Source organism: Lissotriton vulgaris, chromosome 2_1, assembly GCF_964263255.1.
Source record: "Lissotriton vulgaris chromosome 2_1, aLisVul1.2, whole genome shotgun sequence".
In the NCBI taxonomy this organism is placed as follows: Eukaryota; Metazoa; Chordata; class Amphibia; order Caudata; family Salamandridae; genus Lissotriton; species Lissotriton vulgaris.
The window spans coordinates 656,128,957-656,151,450 of NC_141687.1; the positions used below are offsets into that span (position 1 = coordinate 656,128,957).

At 43.0% G+C, this 22,494-nt stretch overlaps 1 protein-coding gene across 1 annotated transcript in view; it reads right to left on the minus strand.

Annotated features, from left to right (window-relative positions):
• The window catches only part of DCDC1 (doublecortin domain containing 1), a 1,639,395-nt gene that overhangs the window by 769,293 nt on the left and 847,608 nt on the right, over positions 1-22,494 (minus strand). Inside the window, exon 18 of the mRNA XM_086955816.1 lies at positions 15,629-15,763. Within this exon, the coding sequence (XP_086811942.1) occupies positions 15,629-15,763 (135 nt within the window). The remainder of the gene's footprint in view (positions 1-15,628; positions 15,764-22,494) is intronic.

Sequence of the window (22,494 nt, forward strand, 5' to 3'; positions counted from 1 at the left end):
TTTAAAAAGAATGAGTTTAGTTTTCTCCTCTATAATAGCATATGCCAACACAGACGATCGTCATGAATTTTGATTTTTTGAAACTCTATTGCACACAGAATGAATGTAAATAGCTATTACATCATAAATATTTAAAAGCCACATAAAACTCTAAAATAGAGAAAACAACCCAAGGCATAGGCCTCACATCAGTATGGTGCACTGATTGCAACCCGTATGACAAAGACAGGATGCCAAATAGGGCATCTTAAAATTTGTGTTGTTTGCACCCCATAATGGCTGCTTAAATCCATGTGAGTCCATGATACCCAGCCGGGGAGTTTGGTCCACTCAGATCATGATATTGAATATAAAAAGAGGAGTGAAGTGTGGACAAAGGGAAAAGGTGGTTTAAAAGGTTAATGAACTGCAATCACAGGAAATTATCTATTGCTTAAAAAAGTCAATTGCAGTAAAGCAAATAGATATAGTTGGATTCTCAACTGATACAAAACAACTGGGAGCAGATTTATAGGTGAGTATAAAAGTCTTCACTGGAGTTCGAACCGTTAGGGCTATTGGTATCAAGCTTGAGGATATATCTAGTTTCCAGTTTTCTAAGTAAGATCTCACGGTCCCCCCCACGGAGAAGTGGGGGCACCATGTTCACCACAAAGTAGCAGAGATGGTCCAAGCTGCTCTTGTGTGACTCTTTGAAGTGTCTGGCCACTGGATATGAGGCATCGTTGTTGCTGATGGCCCTCATGTGCTGGAGTATACGTTTGAGGACCTGCAACTTGGTACTACCAACATATTTCTGGCCACACGTGCACTCCGGCACTACACTGCAAAATCAGATTTGCAGGTGAGCTTCATGCTGATTACCCTGGGGACATCGCAAATGGACTTTTGTATGTCGTTTTGTTTCTTCCCAGCTTACAAGCTTTGCAAGAAGCACATTTGATAAATCCTTTAGTTAGCTGCAGCCAAGAACCAACAGCTGTTACTTCAGGGCTACTTTTAACTAGCTCATGGAGCGTGCCCTACAAAAAGTTAACTCAGGGTTTCTGGGGAGAGTGTGACCAATGACTGAGTCACTTTGCACAATGGACCAGTTGCTGTTGATGATTTTGCGAAGTTTGTTGTGCTGGCGACTGAACTGCAAGATAAGTCTAGGGGGTTCTAGAACGTCACTCTGATTTGCAGGTATCCCCACCAGTTTCGGCTGGAGAGCTGTGGAACGTGGGACAGTATTAGCTTTCCTGATCGCTAAGTCCAAAGCATGAACTGAATAGCACCTGGCTAGGAACCTGCGTTTGCTCTCACCCTGTGCTTGCTCACAATCAGAGTCAACACTACAGATGCGTCTAATGCGCAGCATCTCCCCATATGGGATGCTGCGTATTAGGTGATCAGGGTGGTGGCTAGAGGCATGTAGAACGGTGTTACATGCGGTGACTTTGCGGTGCAAACGTGTTGCCAGTGCATTGTTAGCAACGTAGATCTCAACATCCAAAAAGTTAACAGACATTTTACTGATGTTACCAGTAAATTCCAAATTAAGGTTGTTAACATTGATCTCCTCAATAAACAAAGATGCCGCTGCTTCTGAACCTTTCCAGACCAGGAAAAGATTGTCAATGTAATGATACCAAGCAACATTATGCTGTTGCAGGATGTGGTCAAATCCTGTTTTGAGGACTTGCTCCTCCCACAGTCCCATGTGTAAACACGCGTAACTGGGGGAGAAGCAAGCCCCCATCGTCACACCCCCGAGCTGCTGAAACACCTGATTCTGCAACAAAAAATAATTGTTATTCAAACAGGTCTGAATCATATTAGATAACATCTTGTTGTGTTTCGACATGTAGCAAGGTTTTTTCCCCAGAAAATAATCTGCTGACTTGTCACCACCCCTATGATGAATACTAGTGTACGGGGCTGTAACGTCCAGCGGTATCAGCAAATTGTCGTCCTGCCATTCACTGGACTCAATTTTCCTCAAGAAATCCCCCGTATCTAACAGGTATGAAGGAAGACTTTTGACATGTTCTTGTAGGAAAAAGTCTATATATCTGGAGGCATTTTCCAATAGGCTATTCTTCCCAGGGATGATAGGTCTCCCTGGAGGGCTGGGGTTTTTATGAATTTTAGGGATCATGTAGAACACTGGGATGGTGAGATGGTCTACCTTAAAAAATTTAAATTCATCATTGCTGAGCAAACCAGCACTTTTCCAAGATAGCAGTTTGACATTGAAGTCACTCCAAGCTTTTTTCACAATTTGCCAATCACTGCGGTCATTAAGATGGATGAGAGCTTCCTCCATGTACATGGACCTTGGCCATAACACAATGTTGCCCCCCTTATCCGATTGACGAACTATGACGTTGTTGTTATTCTGCAGCTTCTTTATCAGGCTACCATAGTTATTGTTTTGCCTGCGACATTGCTGTTGTGTGTGAAGGGTAGACATGTGAAGTTTTTTAAGTTTTGAAATGACCAATTCATTGTAAATGTCAATGTTATCATGGAGCATGACGGGGTTAAATATTGACTTGGGTTTAAAATTGGTTAGTCCTGTCAAATTTAACCGTGGCACGTCGGTAGTGATGCTGGTAATGGTGTCATCTAGGGAGCCCTCCTAATTTAAATCTTGAAGGTCACACAGCAACTCACATGTATTTGCGGTCATTAAAGGGGGACTCACCGGACCCCCTCCTGCTCCCTTCATGTGTTTTTGGTAATTTGCTTTTGTTAAGTAAGAAAAACTTGCGTAGATTGAGCTTGCGTGTGTATTTGTACATATCAATGCGCGTCTGCGCATAGTGAAAGTCATTAGGAGGGCAATAAGTTAAACCTAGTGACAGGATTTTGTTTTCTTTATCCGTAAGGTGTAGGTCAGTCAAATTGATGATTGAAAGGGTATGTCGACTGTTGTCATTCATTGCCGTTTCCATTTTCGCTGTGGTTTTTTTGTAGGTGCCAGGTTTCCCGTTGGTACTGTCTTTTGCGGCACTGTCTGCGCTGGTGGCGTTTGATGTTTGCTCTTTGTGTTGCTGAGAGTTTGGGATGCGGGGTCTGAGAGTCTGTCTGAGATCCTGGCGCAGGCAGTCCACCTCCTACACCAGGGAGCATTTTGTAAACCCCAATTGTGAGCTAGATGCAGCTACTTCATTCTCCGATTCACTCCCAGGTAAGGAGCTCTCATCAGTCAGTGAGGAAGATGATTGCACCACCTCATTTGCGGTTGAGAGAACCTGCTGTGCCTGCGCTGGGAATTTAGCCTTCTTAAGAGAGTCACATTTTCTGGCAAACGTGAAAATTTTCCCGTTCTGGTAGTCCAACTTATCTCTCTGGAATTTGAAGGCCTTGCGTTTTTTTATAACATCTTCCTCCTTTGCCAGGCGCCCCTGATTTCATCACAATATTTTTCCTCCAGTGTGAGATCCCCCACTTTAGAGATCTTTTCATTGAGCTCATCTATTTTGGTTTGTGTAGAGGCTTGATCGCTTTCCGCATACTTAAATAAAATCCTAACCAGGCGGCAAGATGATTCAAGATTACATTCGGCCCACTTAGCCAGCATATTTGGGTCAGGATTCTCATAACTTGGAGCCAACATAATGCGGAGGCCACGTGGGATACGTCTCACCTCCAGGTAGCGTGAAAGCGATTTGTGCTCCCACCATTTAGATTGTTCTGTGCGCATTGCTTTCTCCAGCGCTTTGGACACATCCTTTAACTCGGTGCTCCCAGTTGGAGCAGCATTAGAAGGTGCCCTACTCGGCACCTCCGTGATCGGAAGATTGTCAAACATTTCCGCTGCCTCCTCATCGCGGCTCTGCACAGCGTCGGCTGCCATGGTGTCACAATTTGTTGAAGAATTATGTTAGTTGGACAAAAAAACGGCCCACAGCACGCAATTGCGCTCACCGTTAAAGTCCTGCACACTACTCCACCGGCACGTGTAGCTTCGCTTCCTGCCTTCCCAGTATATCTGGAAATTTTACTGACATAAAACCATTGAAATTCCCACGTTATAGTTAGTTGGACTCACTATACCTTGCGCGTGTAATGCACTGCTGATGACATCACATATTACATCACTCATGACATGAGTGATGTCACTGACCATGTCATGAGTGATGTCATATGTGATGTCATCAGCAGTGCATTACACGCGCAAGTTATAGTGAGTACAACTAACTATAACGTGGGAATTTCAATGGTTTTATGTCAGTAAAATTTCCAGCTAACTATAACTGGTGTCAAACCTATGTTTTTTTTCAGCGAATTTAATAGGTTTTTTAAATGCTAATTCCTAACTATAACTGGTGTGAAACCTATGTTTTTTGCAGTGAATTTCAATGGTTTTTTAATAGCATTTCTCGATAGGTAGAAAAAGTAAAAAAATGTATAACGAATTTTATATTGTATAATTATGTAATTTAAAAAAAAAAATATTTTTTGCCCTGGAGCGCTCCCGGGGCGCGTACCGGTGAACGCATGGGTAAGCGCAGTGCTTTGGCGCGCCCCGGGGCACGTACCGGTGAGCGTCCCGTTACCGCTATTCTCGTGTACGAAGACAACATCGTGACGTTTCGCGTAACCGCGTGATGCATCATAAGACGCACTGCGTAAGCGCACCTGAGAGCACGCGAGCGCATATGATCGCGCAACGTCCTGACGCGCTTACGCTACGTGCCCCCGGGAGTGCTCCGGGGCGCAACTATGGGAGCGCCTCGGGGCGCGGCCCGGGGCGCGTAACGTTAGCGCCTCGGGTCATGTGACCTGAAAATAAAACTTTTTATTGGTTCATTTCACTTTTGGTTTCCTAATGGCGTAAGGCCAGGTCATGTGACCTAAAAATAATACTTTTCATTGGTTCAGAACAGTTTTTTTTTCCAAATGATGAAAGACCCCACCTTTTTTCCTCATTCTACCTTTGTGCTTTGAGAGAGGTAGACCTGCAGTTATTTCAGTAGAAAATGGCTACATTAGCTGCAGCTGCTGGATCTTCTGGACCACCACCACCACCACAAGGACCACCACAACTTCACAGTGGTGGAGATCAAGAAGAGTAGGAGGATGAGGAGGAGGAGGAGAGGAGATTCGTCCGAGAGGAAAATATATCCTACAAACCTAAAGAGCACATCATCTGGCAGTTTTTTTCAATCCCCAAAGACAAAAAAAAAGTAAATGCGCCTAAGGCAACCTGCTTAATATGTCATCAGGAGCTGTCAAGGGGGAATCCCAACAAAAAATACTCCTTTGGCAACCACACCATGATTAGACATATGCAACAAAAGCATCCAAATAACTATGCTAGGGTAGAGGTCAGGGAACTGGCCAGAAACCCTGTCCAATCTTCTGCCAGCACCTCCCAAACTAATGTTACCACCCCATCAGGACCGGAAGTTAGGGAGATGTACTCCACCATACAAACAAAGTTTTCCAATTTTAAAATGGTTTGTATTTTTTGTGGACAAACAATATGCTATGGAGAGAAATGCATCACACTTATTAACCGTGCTTGGGATAACCACAAGTGCCCAAGGAAACATTAATTTTTTCCGCTTTTTTTTTTGCTCCTGTTGAGCCCTTTAGAATTCCCTGTTTTTTGTTTCTCCCCTTAAAAAATACAAAAAGAAAAAAATGTTCAGAAAACTCAAAAAAAGTAAAAAATGTTCAAAAAAACAATAAAAAAATATAAAACAACAAAAAGAATAAAAACAACAGTTCTTTTTAGAACTACCTCTAATGTATAAAAAAAGCAACTTTTTTGGGAAACTCTGTCATGCTTTTTTCTCCACGGTACGCTCCCGGTACGCGTACCGGGGCACGAACCGGTCGCTCCCCCCGTGAAAATTGTTTTTTTTTTTTTTCAGCGCCGGGGCCTTTTTATGTCCCCCACATCAAACCTAGGGGATCAGGGGGTTCTACCCTGCCCCCTTTTGGTTATTTCCCCCTTTGTTTTTGGCCCCTCTTGTGTCTCTATCCTACCGAGACACAAGATGGCGGCTGCTCCGGACTGTTTCGAATGTTTACAGACACCCGAGAGCCAATCAGCTTTCCGTGCGCACCTCGCGTATCGCGCCCTGTGCGCTCCCTGGTGCGCGTCCTGGGGCGCGCTTATAGATATATATATTTTTTTGAACCTAAATTACTCAAAATCCACTGGAGCACATATCTTGAGACATAGCAAAGGCACATCGGGCTACCAGTCCCTACAATTTTGCCAAGTTTGGTGGAAATCCATTCAGCCATTCGGGCTAAAAGTGAGTTCAACCACCCTATGGAAATTAACATGGAGAAAACATGTTTTGGGATCCCCCTTTCATCTCGGCCCCCGCTTGACGACTCCCCCCCTACATTCTTAGGGAAGGAGCGGAGCGGGCCACCTACTTTGAGAAATTCGCGAAGATTCGTCCCCCGGCGCCAAAGTTATTCCCAATAGAATGTTGCGGATTTCCTATGGAAAGTTGATCCTAACTTTAACTAACTACTGGCGACCGCCAGTAGGTAATATATATATATATATATAGCCAACGTAACAGTTGCCTGCTAAGAAAAGGGCCCACCGCAGGTTTGTATAAGCCAACACTTCTTTATTGGTAGGAAGCACTTGCAGAGTGACTAGCAATGTCCACAAAACATGAGATGTTCAGCCCAAAGCGTTTCGTTTTGATCACTTCCTTAGGGGCTCTGAACTTGCAGTCAAAGGCAGCACAATTTGCGGCGTCAATTATCCTCACAACACCCCGCCTTTGTGGGCGTGGCCATCACTCTGGCCTTCTGGTAGTTGAAGTGCTGCTTAGAACTCTAGTGAGCTGCCACTCCTTCGGCTGATATTATATTTCAATATTGACTCCCATTGGAGTGTGGCACAATGTCCTGTGGCCCCGCAACTGCTTCTATTCCTCCAACAACAGCACCTGTTCCTTCAATAGCTCTGCCGTTGCAACAGAGCTCAAGGGGGGCCATGACAGCACTGAGGCTCCTTTCTGCGGCTCAGGCTGGCCGCACATATCCAATGTAACAGTTGCCCGCTAAGAAAAGGGCCCACCGCAGGTTTGTATAAGCCAACACTTCTTTATTGGTAGGAAGCACTTGCAGAGTCACTAGCAATGTCCACAAAACATGAGATGTTCAGCCCGACGCGTTTAGTTTTGATCACTTCCTCGGGGGCCCTGAACTTGCAGTCAAAGGCGGCACAATTTGCAGCGTCAATTATCCTCACAACACCCGCTTTTGTGGGCGTGGCCATCACTCTGGCCTTCTGCTAGTTGAAGTGCCGCTTAGTACTCTAGTGAGCTGCCACTCCTTTGGCTGATGTTATATTTCAATATTGATTCCCAGTGGAGTGTGGCACAATGTCCTGTGGCCCCGCAACTGGTTCTATTCCTCCAACCAGAGCACCTGTTCCTTCAATAGCTTTGCCGTTGCAACAGAACTCAAGGGGTGCCATGACAGCACTGAGCTCCTTTCTGCGGCTCAGGCAGGCCACACATATCCAACGTAACAGTTGCCTGCTAAGAAAAGGGCCCACCACAGGTTTGTATAAGCCAACACTTCTTTATTGGTAGGGAGCACTTGCAGAGTCACTAGCAATGTCCACAAAACATGAGATGTTCAGCCCGACGTGTTTCGTTTTGATCACTTCCTCAGGGGCTCTGAACTTGCAGTCAAAGGCGGCATAATTTGCGGCGTCAATTATCCTCACAACACCCCGCCTTTGTGGGCGTGGCCATCACTCTTGCCTTCTGGTAGTTGAAGTAAAATCATAGCGATATCTAGAGACGGAGTTCAGCACGCGTACGGAAATCTGTTCAATTACGAGCGCGAGCTGCATGCTGATTGGCTGTGAACTGTCGGTCAACACTCGAAACCAGAAAGTGTTGGCAGCCATCTTGTGCTTCGCTAGAACTGAGTCACAAGAAAACAGTAAAAAAACAAAGTTTAGAAATAGGGGAAGGGGGTAGACTAGATACATTCTGAGCCTCTAGGCTTGCTCAGGGGGTCGTATATCGATGTTTAGGCTCTATTTTTTATTTTTTAAAGAAAAATTACAGCGTACGCGTATGGAAATACATGGAATTATGAGCAGGAGCTAGATGCTGATTGGCCGTCAAAACTCCAAACCAGGAAATGTTGTCAGCAATCTTCTTTGTCGGGAGAGCAGAGTCACAAGAACACAGTTAAAGAAAGTTGAGAAATAAGGAAAGGGGGCAGGTTAGAAGCATTCTGACCCTATAGTCTTGGTCAGGGGGTGGTACATGGATCTTTAGGCTCAAGTTTTATTTTATTTTTTAAATAAAAAATGGTGGGGTGCTCATGCAGTACTTGTACGTGGTGAAAAAGGTTAAAAAAAAAGTAGAAGTTCATTTTATTCATTAGGTCCTGGGGGGGGGCAAATTACGGGGGCAATTTTTCTGCATAATGGGGGCTTGTAAGGTGCCCCCAGCACTGGGGAACGGCACTCCTCTGGTTTTATTTTGAGGTATGCGGGGGGGGTTACGGTCCTTCTCCCCGCAGTCTCGGTGAGCGGCACCCCTGTTGTGGGAAGTAATCGATGACACCAGAATAGATGAAAGATGTATTTATTTTGAATGTAACAAGGGCCCACAGGGAGCCAGAAGACAACCCCTCTGGTCTTTTTAAAAACAGAAAATATGTTTTGAGCTCTCTCTCTCTCTCTCTCCATACACGTCATGGGGAACACTACATTTCTGGGGCAGTGATATGTAAAATGACCTTCCAGCTCCGGGTACCTGTCTGGAGTTTTTTACTACTGTTGGGAGGGTGGGCTTGATAATACGTCCTTGTAAATTGCAATAGAAGCCTATGTTCTGGTGTTAACATGGGATTCTATGGGAAATAACAAGGCCCTATTATCAAGCTCATTATCGCCGTTTTATCAGCAGTTTCCTGTCAATAAAACGTGATAATTTTAACACCGGTCCTTGATAATATGCACCTAAGTTTACTGGTCAAAAAAAGAGCAATGGGCCATATTATCAACAAAAGGCGATACATTATCATCGCTTTTATCGGCAGGAAACTGTTGATAAAGCGGCGATAATGGGCTTGATAATATGCACTTGTGAATAACCATAGCAGCCTAGGTTAGGATCAGAACCTGGGCTGCTATGGGAATTTACAAGGGCCTATGGTTTTTTATTAATGTTGGGAGGGTGGGCTTCATAATATGTCCTTGTAAATTCCCATAGAAGGCTATGTTCTGGTGTTAACATGGGTTTCTATGGGAAATAAGAAGGACGTATTATCAAGCTCATTATCATTGTTGTATCAGTAGTTTCCTGCCAATAAAATGGTGATAATTTTAACACCGGTAGTTGATCATATGCAGCTAAGTTTACTGGTCAAAAAAAGAGCAATGGGCCAGATTATCAAGAAAAGGGGATACATTATCGCTGTTTTTATCGCCAGGAAACTGTCAATAAAGCGGCGATAATGGGCTTGATAATATATCCTTGTGAATTGCCATAGAAGCTCATGTTGACACTAGAACTTGGGCTGCTATGGGAATTTACAAGGGCCTATTATCAAGCCTATTATCGGCGCTTTAGCTGCAGTTTTTTACCGATAAAAGCGGCGATAATGTTTCGCCCTTTACTGATGGCATGGCACTGACGGGCATATTATCAAGGACCGGTGTTAAAATTATCGTTGTTTTGTGGGCAGGAAAGTGCTGATAAAACGGCGAAAATGGTCTTGATAATACGCCCTTGTTAATTCCCATAGAAGCCCATGTTCTGGTGTTAACATGGGCTTCTATGGGAATTAACAAGGGCGTATTATCAAGCACAGATGCGGCCCCTGGAGGGAGTTGCGGTGAGACAGGCAGGGCGGGGGAGGGTCAGGGAGGGGGGTGATAAAGAACGTAATCTGGATGATTGTAGGCAAGTAAACAATTAAATTAATAAAACTAATTTCTGGCTATATTATCAACAACATAAGGTGATACATTATTGCCGCTTTATCGGCAGGAGACTGCCGATAAAGCGGCGATAATGGTCTTTATAATATCCCGTTATGATTGCCATAGCAGCCTATGTTAATAATAGAACCTGGGCTGCTATAGGAATTTACAAGGGCCTATTATGAAGCCCATCATTGCCGCTTTATCGGTCGTTACTGGCGATAAAAGTGGTGGTAATGTATCGCCTTTTGTTTATAATATGCCCCTTCATTTCTGTGATAGTATGTAAAGCTTTCCTTTTTTTGTGTAGCAGTTGTACTCTCTACGCATGTGCAGCCTCGTTTCGAAGCTGACGTTTTTTTCTTTTTCTTCAAGTTCAACAAACAAAGCTTTCTTTATTTCAGGTATTAAATTTGGCGTTTTGTTTTCCTGGTTCGTGTGTGTCATCCGCTGTTGGACTTTTGGAATATATTAATATACGTATTTTATCTACATTTATTTTGAACGTAGTGTCGAGGAAAAAACAAAAATGTGGAGAGGGTCCAAGGGGAAAATATTTTCAGACCAGCTTGCACCCTGTCCCCCAACTGAATAATCAAACAACAATATGGGGATGCTAAGGGTCTCAACAATACTGTGGAAAAACTAAACACTCAAATGTAGAGTAAAGAGAAAGAGGAAGTGGACCAAGCCAAAGGAGAGAGGGAAAGCACAAGGAAGAATACCCATCAGCCCACCCATTGGCGGAACCTCATCATCTGGGTTTGAGAGATGTAAACTGGTATCCACTAGATCCCTGCTTGAATGTTTTTTTCAAGGGATGCTAGGAAAAGGATCCACCAGTGAGAAGGACAGCCGACAGGTTGTGTTAGTGGGCTGAGGGAAAAAGGGGGGGTTGCAGTGCTCAGAATGTGAAGAATAATGTTAAAAATGCCTGTTGTGATGCCAAAGAACAACTTTATTAAGGGTGACCATCATAACGGCATGATTAAAAGCAGAGTGATGATAGTATGGAAGGAATTACTATCAGTTAGAGATGTTAACTGGTCAACATGTTTCAGCCTCAGCAGGATTTCATCAGGACCTAGGAAATACACTACTGCAACAGTGAATCAAAGAGTATCACGAGTAAAAAATAATAATGATAATGTAGACCTACCGGTAAAAGTTTTTTACTCTATGGTAGTCTCATTTTTATGTAACAGACACTCTCCTAAGGAAAAGAAAAGAGAGAAATGCACACAAGGTAGTAACATTTGTAAGCATTTTCAAATAACATACATGGTGTGTTCCACAGTGTAATCAATTTTAACTCACCCATGAATTTTATGGAGAAGGCCCCACCTCGCCTGGCACTCGCTCAGGTCAAAAGAGGCCACGCTCTAAACATAGAAATTGAAGACATGAAAAAAGAGATTTTCTTTCACATGTGTGGATTGTCGCCAGAAAGTGCGTAATGAAAAACTATAAGTGATGCTCAAAGTAGGCAGTAATTGATGGCAAGAAATACAGCTGGAAGAGCACATGAATAAACTCAAAGCTGAAACGTCTCTCATTAATGTGCTTTGATTTTTTAGCAATTGAATTTAAAGTCAGGTACTCTGACTTTGCAAAGTCAGAAATTGTACCTCCATTCGCAAATGTATATACTTGTATGCAGATAATTAGAGAGCAAAGGGACACAGAAACCTTGAACAGTTGTCAACAAGGTGTCTCCTGCATGCTCGGAAGATCGAAAAAATGCTTTATAGCTGACCAAATTAGAGTAAGGCTCATATTTCAACAAGTATGGAGCGCAATTGAGAAATTCCTGGTAAAAGAAACTAAAGCTCACAAGAGGGAAAAACGAGCCACGGTTGTATCACCCACCTGTCCATTGTTGCCTCGGTTCTATCTTCTGAGCCAAGGGGAAGGTAGTGGACCAACCCGTGTGGATCGAATAAAAGGGCCAGTGGCGGACCAAAGAGGAACCACATTGTTATCGCTATCCAGACATTTTTGAAGCTGATTGGTTCAGTAACAAAGCCGGAAACATATCGATATAGACTCCCACTTGGTAGGTTGGAAGTGGGGCCATCATGAACTTGTCGTATCCATAGTAATCCTTAGCGATTGGTCCAGGATAGAGAACGGAAACAAACTAAGTGTTTCCGGTACCGCGTCATTCTTAGTCGTTTATGTTGGAGTTTGGCGGCAGATTGCGGACCAGATTGAGAGTTGGTGTGCAAACCAGGAAACGGAAACAGTCTATGTATTTCCGGTGCCCTGTGACTTTAATCGCGTGTGTTGGAGTTTCGGCAGGTTGCGGACCAGAGGGAAAGCATGCAGACATACTTGCTGTTACTTGGATAATCGCAAGCCGGAAAACAGATATCGGTCAATGTGTTTTGCAGCCCGATGTACTTGTAAGTGTCGGGTTTGTCAAAACAGACCTAGTGTCAGTAAAAAGGTGTAAATCGAGAAGTGTACTTGCACATGAACATTGTGTTGTGATAAAAGGTGTAGATCGCAACCAGTCATTCATAGGTAGGGCCATATTTGTTAGGCAAGGAGCACGCTTACGGCTTACCAATCCATATTTGCACAGTTCTCTGGCATGGGCATTTGACACCAGTGTGTTAAGGGCATTCTATAAAGACCTGAGTGGTTAAACATTTTAAGTGAGCCCATAAAGAGTGATTTAAGTTTGTCACTCTATATCACACGCATTTGCGCGACTGCTAATGTATGCGCAATCTTGTGTCATGCAATTCTCGGCTGAGTGCCGTTTGTGGCTCCTTAATTCAACCATTGTCGCACATCATATCCTGACAGCAGCGCAAGCAATGGACAAAAACTTTACTGACAATGACTTTTACAATATTTTCTTCAACTCATCATGATTTTACAATCAATTCATGTGTTCATATTTACAGTGATATAAAGAGCAACAGAAAAAGAAGATCAAATTTGTCCATGTTCAGAGTTCGATTTTCAGAATATGTTATTTACAGATGTACATGCATCTCCTCGTCTCCATTGACCCCCAACGGGCTCCTCGTCTTGAAACGGATTATTAATTTGGACTCCAGGCGTCTCAATTTTTTAATTCTATTTCCTCCTCTTCCATGTTCAAAAATGATGGCTAGGCCTGAGTATCTGATATCTTGCCAGGTTTTTCCAGTGTGACTTTGCAGGTGCTTGGCTATGGCATAGGTTATATCTTTATATCTTTGTTTTGCATTGCTCGAACGTGTTCTAATATATGCTTTTTCAACAGACAAATGGTGGAACCTATGTAGCGTTTGCCACAAGAACATTCGATAAGATAAACCACAAATTGCGATTCACATGTGATTGTATCTTTGATTTCAAATGTTCGACCTCTTGGATCTTTGATGGTTTTAAGATTTTTGCCTACTTTGCGCGCTTTGCAAGTCATACATTTTGTGAATCCCTTTTGTCGTTTCTGAAGCCAAGTTTCAGTTTTTTTGCTTGCAAAGTGACTGTTGACAAGTGTGTCACAGAGTGATGGTGCCTTTCTGTATGAAATTAATGGTCGATCTCCAATTGTGGAACCAATATCTGGATCTTTTTTTTATCACATTCCAGTATTTCATCAGAGTCTTATGAATTTCAAAACTTTCAAGATTAGTCGTGGCTTCTCATCATTCATTGTTGTTTCATCATCTTTGTTTTTTACAAGGGATATTTTTAGGGTTTAGGGATAGGTTTGGGTTTTGGGGTACAGGGTATATTTATAGGGTTAAGATGGGTTAGTGTTTAAGGGTGTTGTGGTATTTTAAGGAGTAAGGGTGGATTATGATTATGGGGTGCAGGGGTATTTAAAGGGAGCAGGGTGGGATTAGCACACAATATGAGACAGGCATGAAGGGCGGAACGTACCACACGCCCCCAGCGTTTGTCACGCCCACAGCACACGCCCACAGCACACGCCCACAGCACACGCCCATAGCACAACGCAGACACACCCACAAGGGACTACTTTGCTGGCACGGTTCTTTTACCTTTTAAATGTCTATGGTTGGTGTCTGCATAGCCTATGTCCTTCTGCTGCAACTGCCCTTTCCAACGCTGTATTGGGTGTTGTGATTGGTGCTGTGGTCCCTGAGATTACCCGCCTAAAAGGTTTGGGCTCTCTCTTTATTATATGAGTATAGATATATGTATATATATATATATATATATATATACATATATATATATATATATATATATATATATATATATATATATATATATATATATATATATATATATATATATATATATATATATATATATATATATATATATATATATATATATATATATATATATATATATATATATATGTTTATATTTCTCTTGTCACATCCTGCTTTAGATGTAAGCAATTGGAAATGTAAAGGAAAAGAGTAAAAAACTGATTTTTGCAATTTTTTTACAAACAACCAAGCACTGAACCTTTGTAGGGAGAATGTCTTTCCCCACAGTGTTGCGGTTGTACATGTCAGCATGAGTAGACTTAAGCTTACGGATGCTGAGATTTATAATGTTATTGTGTGCAAGCCCCTACCAATATCATACATCTTCTAGGAGCCCCAGCAAAGGTTCTCTGCCTGCAGCAGGTTGGTCACAGAGCATAGACTGAGTTCAGATTATATCCCACGTTACATTGCCTCTGTGAGTGTACACTTTAATTGAATAGCCTCATTTGCTTTTTATTTTTGTATTCCCTTTTTCTTTTCCCTCCCCTGCATTCTTTATTATATGATATTTATTGTGGTAACCTAGTTTAATATCCGTTTTGATGATGTTGTCTTCATTCTTGCTCTTTGTAATATTAACTTTGTTTCTCCTAATAAAATTCTACTTGAACTTAAAAAGATTATGAACACCTGCTGTGCACACCTTCACCCGTGCACAGCGAGTGGTTTCCACCCACAGTGGGTTGGGTAGAGGGTCTAGCCAAAGGCCAAACCTAGAAGCTAACCCCTTCTGTGCAGGGTCAAAGGCCTGCACAGTAGGGGTATGTCTGTCTGGATTGTAGTGTGCTCAGCACAGGGCCAGTTCGAAAGCAACCCCTGGTGTGCAAGGCCATAGGGCATTCCCAACTGGTGTTGCCTGCCTTCATCAGGTTGGATGGAGAATATGGCCGACGGCCAGGCCATCTGTTCACCACTCTATGTATGTGGGCAAAGGCTGTGCGCAGGGCTGTGTTGATGGTCCACAGCAGATTGGAACCCTGTTGAATGTGGTATATGATCAAAATCATAAATAATTCACCGAACAAAGGTAGAGTGAAATTATAGTTAGCTTTGGTTGTAACATATGTTTAAAAAACTGAAATAAATACAGGTAAAGTGCAGTTAAGGTTACAAATTAAAACTGAAAAATGCTGAGGTTTGCAATTATGGTTAGAAACTCAATTCATAACTCGAACACAATAGCCATGTAAATCATAACTCCCACACCAAGTTCAACCAGGAACCATAGGTACAAGTGAATGTATATGTTTTAATACATATACATACATTTATGCAAGTATAATACATTGAAGCAAGTTTGAATTTGAACTTAAACCGATACATATTTCAATATATGATTATTGTCTGATAAATACTTTGTTGACTACAGTGTATAGAGCACCTGCACTCTTGTCAGATGGTTCTATTTATAAATCTATCTCAAACTGCCTGTAGGTTCCAAAAGAACTCTGACCTCTGCTGATGAGCTGCTGTCTGTCTCCTGACGAGTATCAGGCCAGGCCCAATGGTGCAGCTGGCGTTCTCCCTCGGTCACCTCTCCTCTCACATTTTTCCCCTCAAGGAATGTCATAACAAATTCAGGATAGGCCTGGAAGAAAGGTCAAAGGCAGCCTTATAGTAGGCAATATTAGCAGTCATTAAAAAAAACACAACCATTTTATGGATAAAACTTCATGAGAAAATTAAACCATAACGTTCTTATACTGTACAAAATGATTTATAATATTGATAACATACTGAAGAACAAAGCACATTCTGTCTGCAAACAGCAAGTCTCGTTTACAGTTCTGTGTTGTCAGGATGCAGGTGGTGCATTTATCTAGGGAAAAGCCAGGTTTTTCACTGTCTTCAGAAGTGTCTATGCTCCTGGGTGCTTTTAACACTTTGTAATAATCCTTTAAAATGAATACTTCTAAATATGATTTTACAATTAATACTCATGTGGTTGCGGATCTCATTAAGAGCTTTAATAGCACCAGTAGAAGATCAACAGGTATGCATCTTAACCAAAGCAGGCAGGACCAATATGAGACCCAAAGATTCCACTGCAGCTACACAACCTCCATTAAGAATGTCCCTAGAAGAATAAGCCTCAATATGATGGTTCTGTGGTATATTCACTAGTTCCAAAACTGTCTAGGGTAGTGTGGAGGCTATAGGCATGGCTAATTTATGTACAGTGTTTCCCATATATATTATTCACATGGAAAGTAAGTGTCATAATGAGAACTGGATGGAAATGTACATTCTTCAGAAGAGCTACATGCACCAAACTCATTAATGTTTGATTCTGGTTTTGAAATAGAAATGCCATATTTGGTCAAGACTGAAACCCAAAAACGATCCTGAATCAAGATATCCCTGTGGCATCAGTAAAACGTTAAGAGAAGTCATTGTTAACGGGTTTGTGCTATAATCATAAACTATAATGGTTGAAGAGTTAAGATGTGCATGTGAACCCTTGCAAAATAAACCCATGTGAACATTTCACGTTAGCTAGGTTGTATTTGTATAGTACTAGTTTCTAATCAGAAAATATTTAGGTTTGAGATTTTTATTTTTTGTTGAATTTTAATTTCATTTTATTTTTTATAGTTATTTATACTGGACCTTCCTTTTGGCTTTCTGATTCCTCTTTTTTTTTGTATGTGTAGTTTGCCTCTTTGTTCATACATCTGGGGCCTCATTATGAGTTGAACGCTACTAAGGGTGCAGTAAATTCCCATGCAATTTTTGCATTACTGTATGGTAAATCTATCCCAATACCACATAATTACAAGTAAAACCCCATTGCATGGGGAATTAACATGTGGGATTAAATTTCTGGGCATTAAACCACAAAGAATTCCCAGTGCTGTGGAGTTCAATACATACATTTACCCTTGGTAATTGTCTGCAGGGCAAGGGTTAAGGGGAAGACAGGAGGAAAGGAAAAGGTATTTTCAATGGCAGCAGTACTGCTTTTCAGTAGAGTAAAAAAGGAAACATTAAATTATAATAACATGATGTTATTATCATTTTATTTTTCCCTGCTGGAACATGCACAGACTCCCACTGCCTGTCTGAGCGCCGAACCACGGCACTCAGACCAATCACAATGCTACTAACAGCAGCATCGCGAAGATTGTGCTTCCTGCTTCGGTTCTAGCTGGAACAGACAAGGAGAAACAAGTGTATTGTTTTTTTCTCTTCCTCCCCCCGCCACGCCAGCCATGATCCGTGCCAGACACCAATAGCTCTTTACTCGCTGGTGTCAAACCCCGACCAAGCAGCCATTAACCTCACCCAATGGCTATCCAACAGCGCAGACATCCTAGCACCGTTGAAAAAACGTCAAATCAAACTAGGCAGCAAAAATGCCTCCTGGTTCAACGATGATCTTAAGAAATGGAAGAAACTCTGTCGCTCCCTCGAGAAGGCCTGGAAAAAAGACCCAAACAACAGCACCAGGGATGCCTTCAAAAACGCCACCCGCATACACCACCAACTAATCCGGTCTGCCAAGAAAGCCACATTCAAAGACCGACTAGATAACAACGCCCACAACAACAAGGAATTATTCAACATCGTCAAAAAATTTACCAACCCATCAGCCAACTCCAACGACATCACCCCCTCCCAAGCCCTCTGCGACTCCCTAGCTTCCTTCTTCCACAACAAAATCGCAGACATCCACAACAGCTTCGACAACCGACCCGGAGACCAACCCACCCAACCTTCTGCAGGACCTTCACCCCCCTTGAACATCCTTAACGACTGGAACCCAATCTCCACTGGGGACACCATCCGCCTGATGAACTCCATCCACTCAGGATCCCCAACTGACCCATGCCCTCACCACATCTTCAACAAAGCAGACTCCATCATAGCACCACACCTCCGAGATGTCATCAACTGCTCCCTCAACTCCGCCACCTTCCCGGAAAGCTGGAAACACGCAGAACTCAGCGCCCTTCTGAAAAAACCCACAGCTGACCCCATCGAACTCAAAAACTACCGCCCCATCTCGCTTCTTCTATTCCCGGCCAAAATCATCGAGAAAGCTGTCAACAACCAGCTCGCCACCTTCCTCGAAACCAACAAATCCCTCCACTCCTCACAGTCCGGCTTCCGAGCCAAACACAGCACTGAGACCGCACTTATCGCAGCAACAGACAACATTCGAACTCTACTGAACAATGGAGACACAGTCGCCCTCATCCTCCTCGACCTCTCCGCTGCCTTCGACACAGTCTGTCATAGCACCCTGCTACAGCGCCTCAGAAACGTCGGAATCCAAGGAAAAGAACTGGAATGGATCACCTCGTTCCTCACCGGAAGAACCCAGAGAGTCCGCCTCCCACCATTCAAGTCAGAGGCCTCTGAAGTCATCTGCGGCGTGCCACAAGGATCGTCACTCAGCCCCACCCTCTTCAACATATACATGAGCCCCCTTGCGCCCATCGCTCGCCAACACAATCTCAACATCATCTCCTACGCTGACGACACTCAACTGATCCTCTCACTCACCAAAGACCCTAACACTGCCAAAACCAACTTACACGAAGGAATGAAAGAAGTAGCCGAGTGGATGAAGCACAGCCGTCTGAAACTGAACTCAGACAAAACAGAAGTCCTCATCTTAGGCACCTCCCCCTCCGCCTGGGATGACTCTTGGTGGCCGGAGGCCCTTGGAAAAGCACCCATCCGACAGACCACGCACGGAACCTGGGCGTCATCCTGGACTCCTCACTCTCGATGACCAGACAAGTCAACGCCGTTTAATCATCTTGCTTCAACATTCTTCGCATGCTCAAAAAAACATTTCGCTGGATCCCCACCGAAACTAGAAAAACGGTCACCCACGCACTGGTCACGAGCCGCCTGGACTACGGAAACACCCTATACACCGGTACCGCTACAAAACTCCAGAAAAAACTCCAACGCATCCAGAACGCTTCAGCCAGGCTCATACTAGACATCCCGCGTAAAAAACACATCTCTGGTCACCTGAAAAACCTCCACTGGCTCCCCGTAAATAAGAGGATTACTTTCCGCCTCCTAACCCACGAACACAAAGCACTTTACGAACTTGGACCCGAATGCCTCAACACACGACTGTCCTTCTACACCCCCTTCCGTCAGCTACGATCCTCCAACCAAGCCCTTGCCACTGTACCTCGCATCAACAAAACCACCATGGGAGGTAGATCCTTCTCCTACCTGGCAGCTAAAACTTGAAACTCACTTCCCACTCACCTTCGCCTTACTCAGAACCACCTAGCATTCAGAAAGCAACTTAAAACTTGGATATTCGACATGTAATTCCCCACCCTTCCTCAAGCGCCTTGAGACCCTATGGGTATGTAGCGCGCTATATAAATCTTTTGACTTAACTTAACTTGACTACAGCCAAAGCCACGTGCTCTTGTACAGCATGGAATTGCTGGATGGCAAATTCAGGTCTTGTTCTCCCACATTAGAAAAAAACAAATGTGGAAAGAAATACTCACTCATAATGGGGCAGAGAATTAAATGCATTAATCCTGCTCCTGGGACTCATAAAATATTTTAATGTCACCTAATTGTTCCTATTTTGCATGTGTGCTGCATTATTTAGCACACATAAAAATTGGGGAAAGTATTAAAGCATAGTTTGTCTACTGGAAGGGGCCCCTTGCAGTACAAAACCTATGATTAAGAGAACACAGACACCATTGCACAATGCCTACATTGGCACATTGCTGGCAAACGTACGTGGGAGTAGGAAAAGAGGAGAACAGTGCCATATATTAGCAGATATGATGCTTTTCTGCTCTCTCCCTTTCATGCAATGCTGCACAGTAATTTTAGTTTAGTAAACTTGGCCCTAAATATCCAGAATGCCAGTTGATTGTCACCTTAGATTGGGCATTCTTCAACTGTGTTAAAACTTAATATTAGAATCATGCTAACACTAGAAACTCCTTCATGTTCTAGGCTTTGCTAACGATATGGGACAAATTTAGTATTGATGTGTGTTTACCTCATAGTCGGTGGATTTAAAACAGTGAACTTGTTCTAACTACAAACTTTGTTATGGGATATAACGTAAAAGATGCCATTGTGAATCAAACCTCTTTTATGAACTGTTGTGATCCGGTCACAACAGGCATTTACATTTTGTTTGCCTTATTTTCAATTTGAGCCCAATTTGTTGCAGCTTGTGCTCTAGGACGGTTTCAATATTCATGTACTGAGATACTGGTATACTGTTCAGGTGTTATTTTATATAATGTGGTTTTTTACGTTTCTTTTCTGTGTGACATGTTTCTTTGTATGATTATAATACATGTAATTTGTGATGTTTATTATTGCTTAGGTGGACCCTAGACAGGATGATCTGTTGTATGTACTTTGTGGGCTTTGGCTCCTCCCATTGAATTGGATTTGTATAGTCAGTTGTCTCAACAAAATGATTGCTTTGCAGTGGGTAATTAGGCTTCCTGGTCCCGCTTTTTCCAAGTTGTTAACTTCCCTGGAGTGTTGACCCAGGACTTTTCTGATTCTGCTTTTTTTAAATAATGTTCTGTTCAGGAACTTTTTTTCCAATTCGAGTAGTGTTTCCCTGGCTCAGTGCACCGCCTGCTTCATGGACACAACGCTTTGTCTTGGCTCAAGGTGGCACTCGCTTCATAGACGCCACTCTATATTTTCACAGAGGCTCGCTCTCCTCCCCCTGCTCTGTGTTCGTATTACTACTGTGTTACTCTTAAGTGAACGTCACTGGTAATCTTTTTTGCCTGCACGGTGCAGTGCCCACTCCATTGATGCTGCACTTTATCATTCGCATGTCTTCTTTTGAGTAATTGTTACCAGCAGATAGGAAAGGAGTTTGGGGCACCAAAAATACAAGACTAATCAGACTCATGTCTTAACCAGACAACCAGGAGCTACATTGCAGTTCATAGGCACAAAAGAGACTGAAGAAAGGGGCTGGTGTGTCTTACCGTGCTATCTTAGAATTGATTTGATTGCCGTATAGTGTATTTGACAAGTTTCAACAAAGACTCTGCTGGGGCACGAAATGTATACATCAAACTGTATGAAGCCCCATAATAGTTTTGGAGGTGAACAATGCATCGAGGGATGTGCTTCTAAATTTAAAACTGTTCCTATCTGAGTTTAACACATCAGACATCTTACTCTTACTCTTACTCTTGGTCTCTGCCAGAGAGGCTCTATGATGAGTGGACTTGTGGGTAGTTGTCCAGTTTTGTAGTCCTCTTTCAGTTAACATGGAACGCAAAATGTGTCTTTCTCCCATGTCCATTACTTGCTCCAGAGGGCAAATGTGGTTCAAAAACCTGGTTGAGCCAAGCTGGGGGATTTGCTGGGATATGTGAATTGAGGGGAGCCTTCTCCCAAGGCTGAAGGGTGGGAGAAGGTGGTTAGTAAAAACCTACCTTTACCTGCATAGGAATAGGACTAAGGCAGAGCAGCACCCGTAAGAAACTTCACTTGGCAGACGTGTGTTTAGTAATTATGTTTGGAGTATTGGGAGTGATATGCAGTGGTGAACAGTGAGTTGAGTATGTTCATATGTATTCAATATTGTGTATATGAGGGCATAGCAGCACTGATGCAAATTGCACCAATAAACATGAGTTAATGAAGAGTTGCATATGTGTTTATGTTTCAGCCCTGCAGTAAGAGTGGTTATGGTGTGTTTTGCTACCCTCTGTGGTTTATCAGAGCTAGTGTGAAAGATTATGTGAAGTGGAGTTAAAAGCCTGCTTGGTAGCATGCAATATTGCTTTTTGTCTGATAGCAAGCCTTTGGAAGACATGAGGAATACAGCAGGGAACCCAAGCAGAGACCCCCGCACAGATAAAGAAGCCATAGCTGTCAAGTGGCCCTCATATGAGCTTCAAAACATAATACTACTTTTTGCTCCTCCTTTCTCTCCCTACCCTCCTCCGCTCCAGTGAATGCACCTATTCGCATATGCTAATTCCTCTTACCTCTTCTATTTCTCTTTAATCCTCCTACTCTCTGCACCTTCTTTAACCTCTGCCCCTTTGCACTCTTCCCTGCCCTATGCTGTCCACCTCTCTCATTCTACTTCTTTCTGATGACCTTCTCCTTTTTCTTCACTTTTCCTTTCCTACTCTAATCTCTCTCTCCCTTTTGTCTGCTCCACTCTCTCTACATACTTCGTCTCCACTCAACTTCTTTTTCTCGGTTCACCTTCCTCTGTTACTAATTTTCACACTTTTACATTGTTAACCTTTACTCCTGTCTTCCACTCAGCATTCCCTCCACATTGCTCATTCTTATTTGACATCTTTATTTATCTTG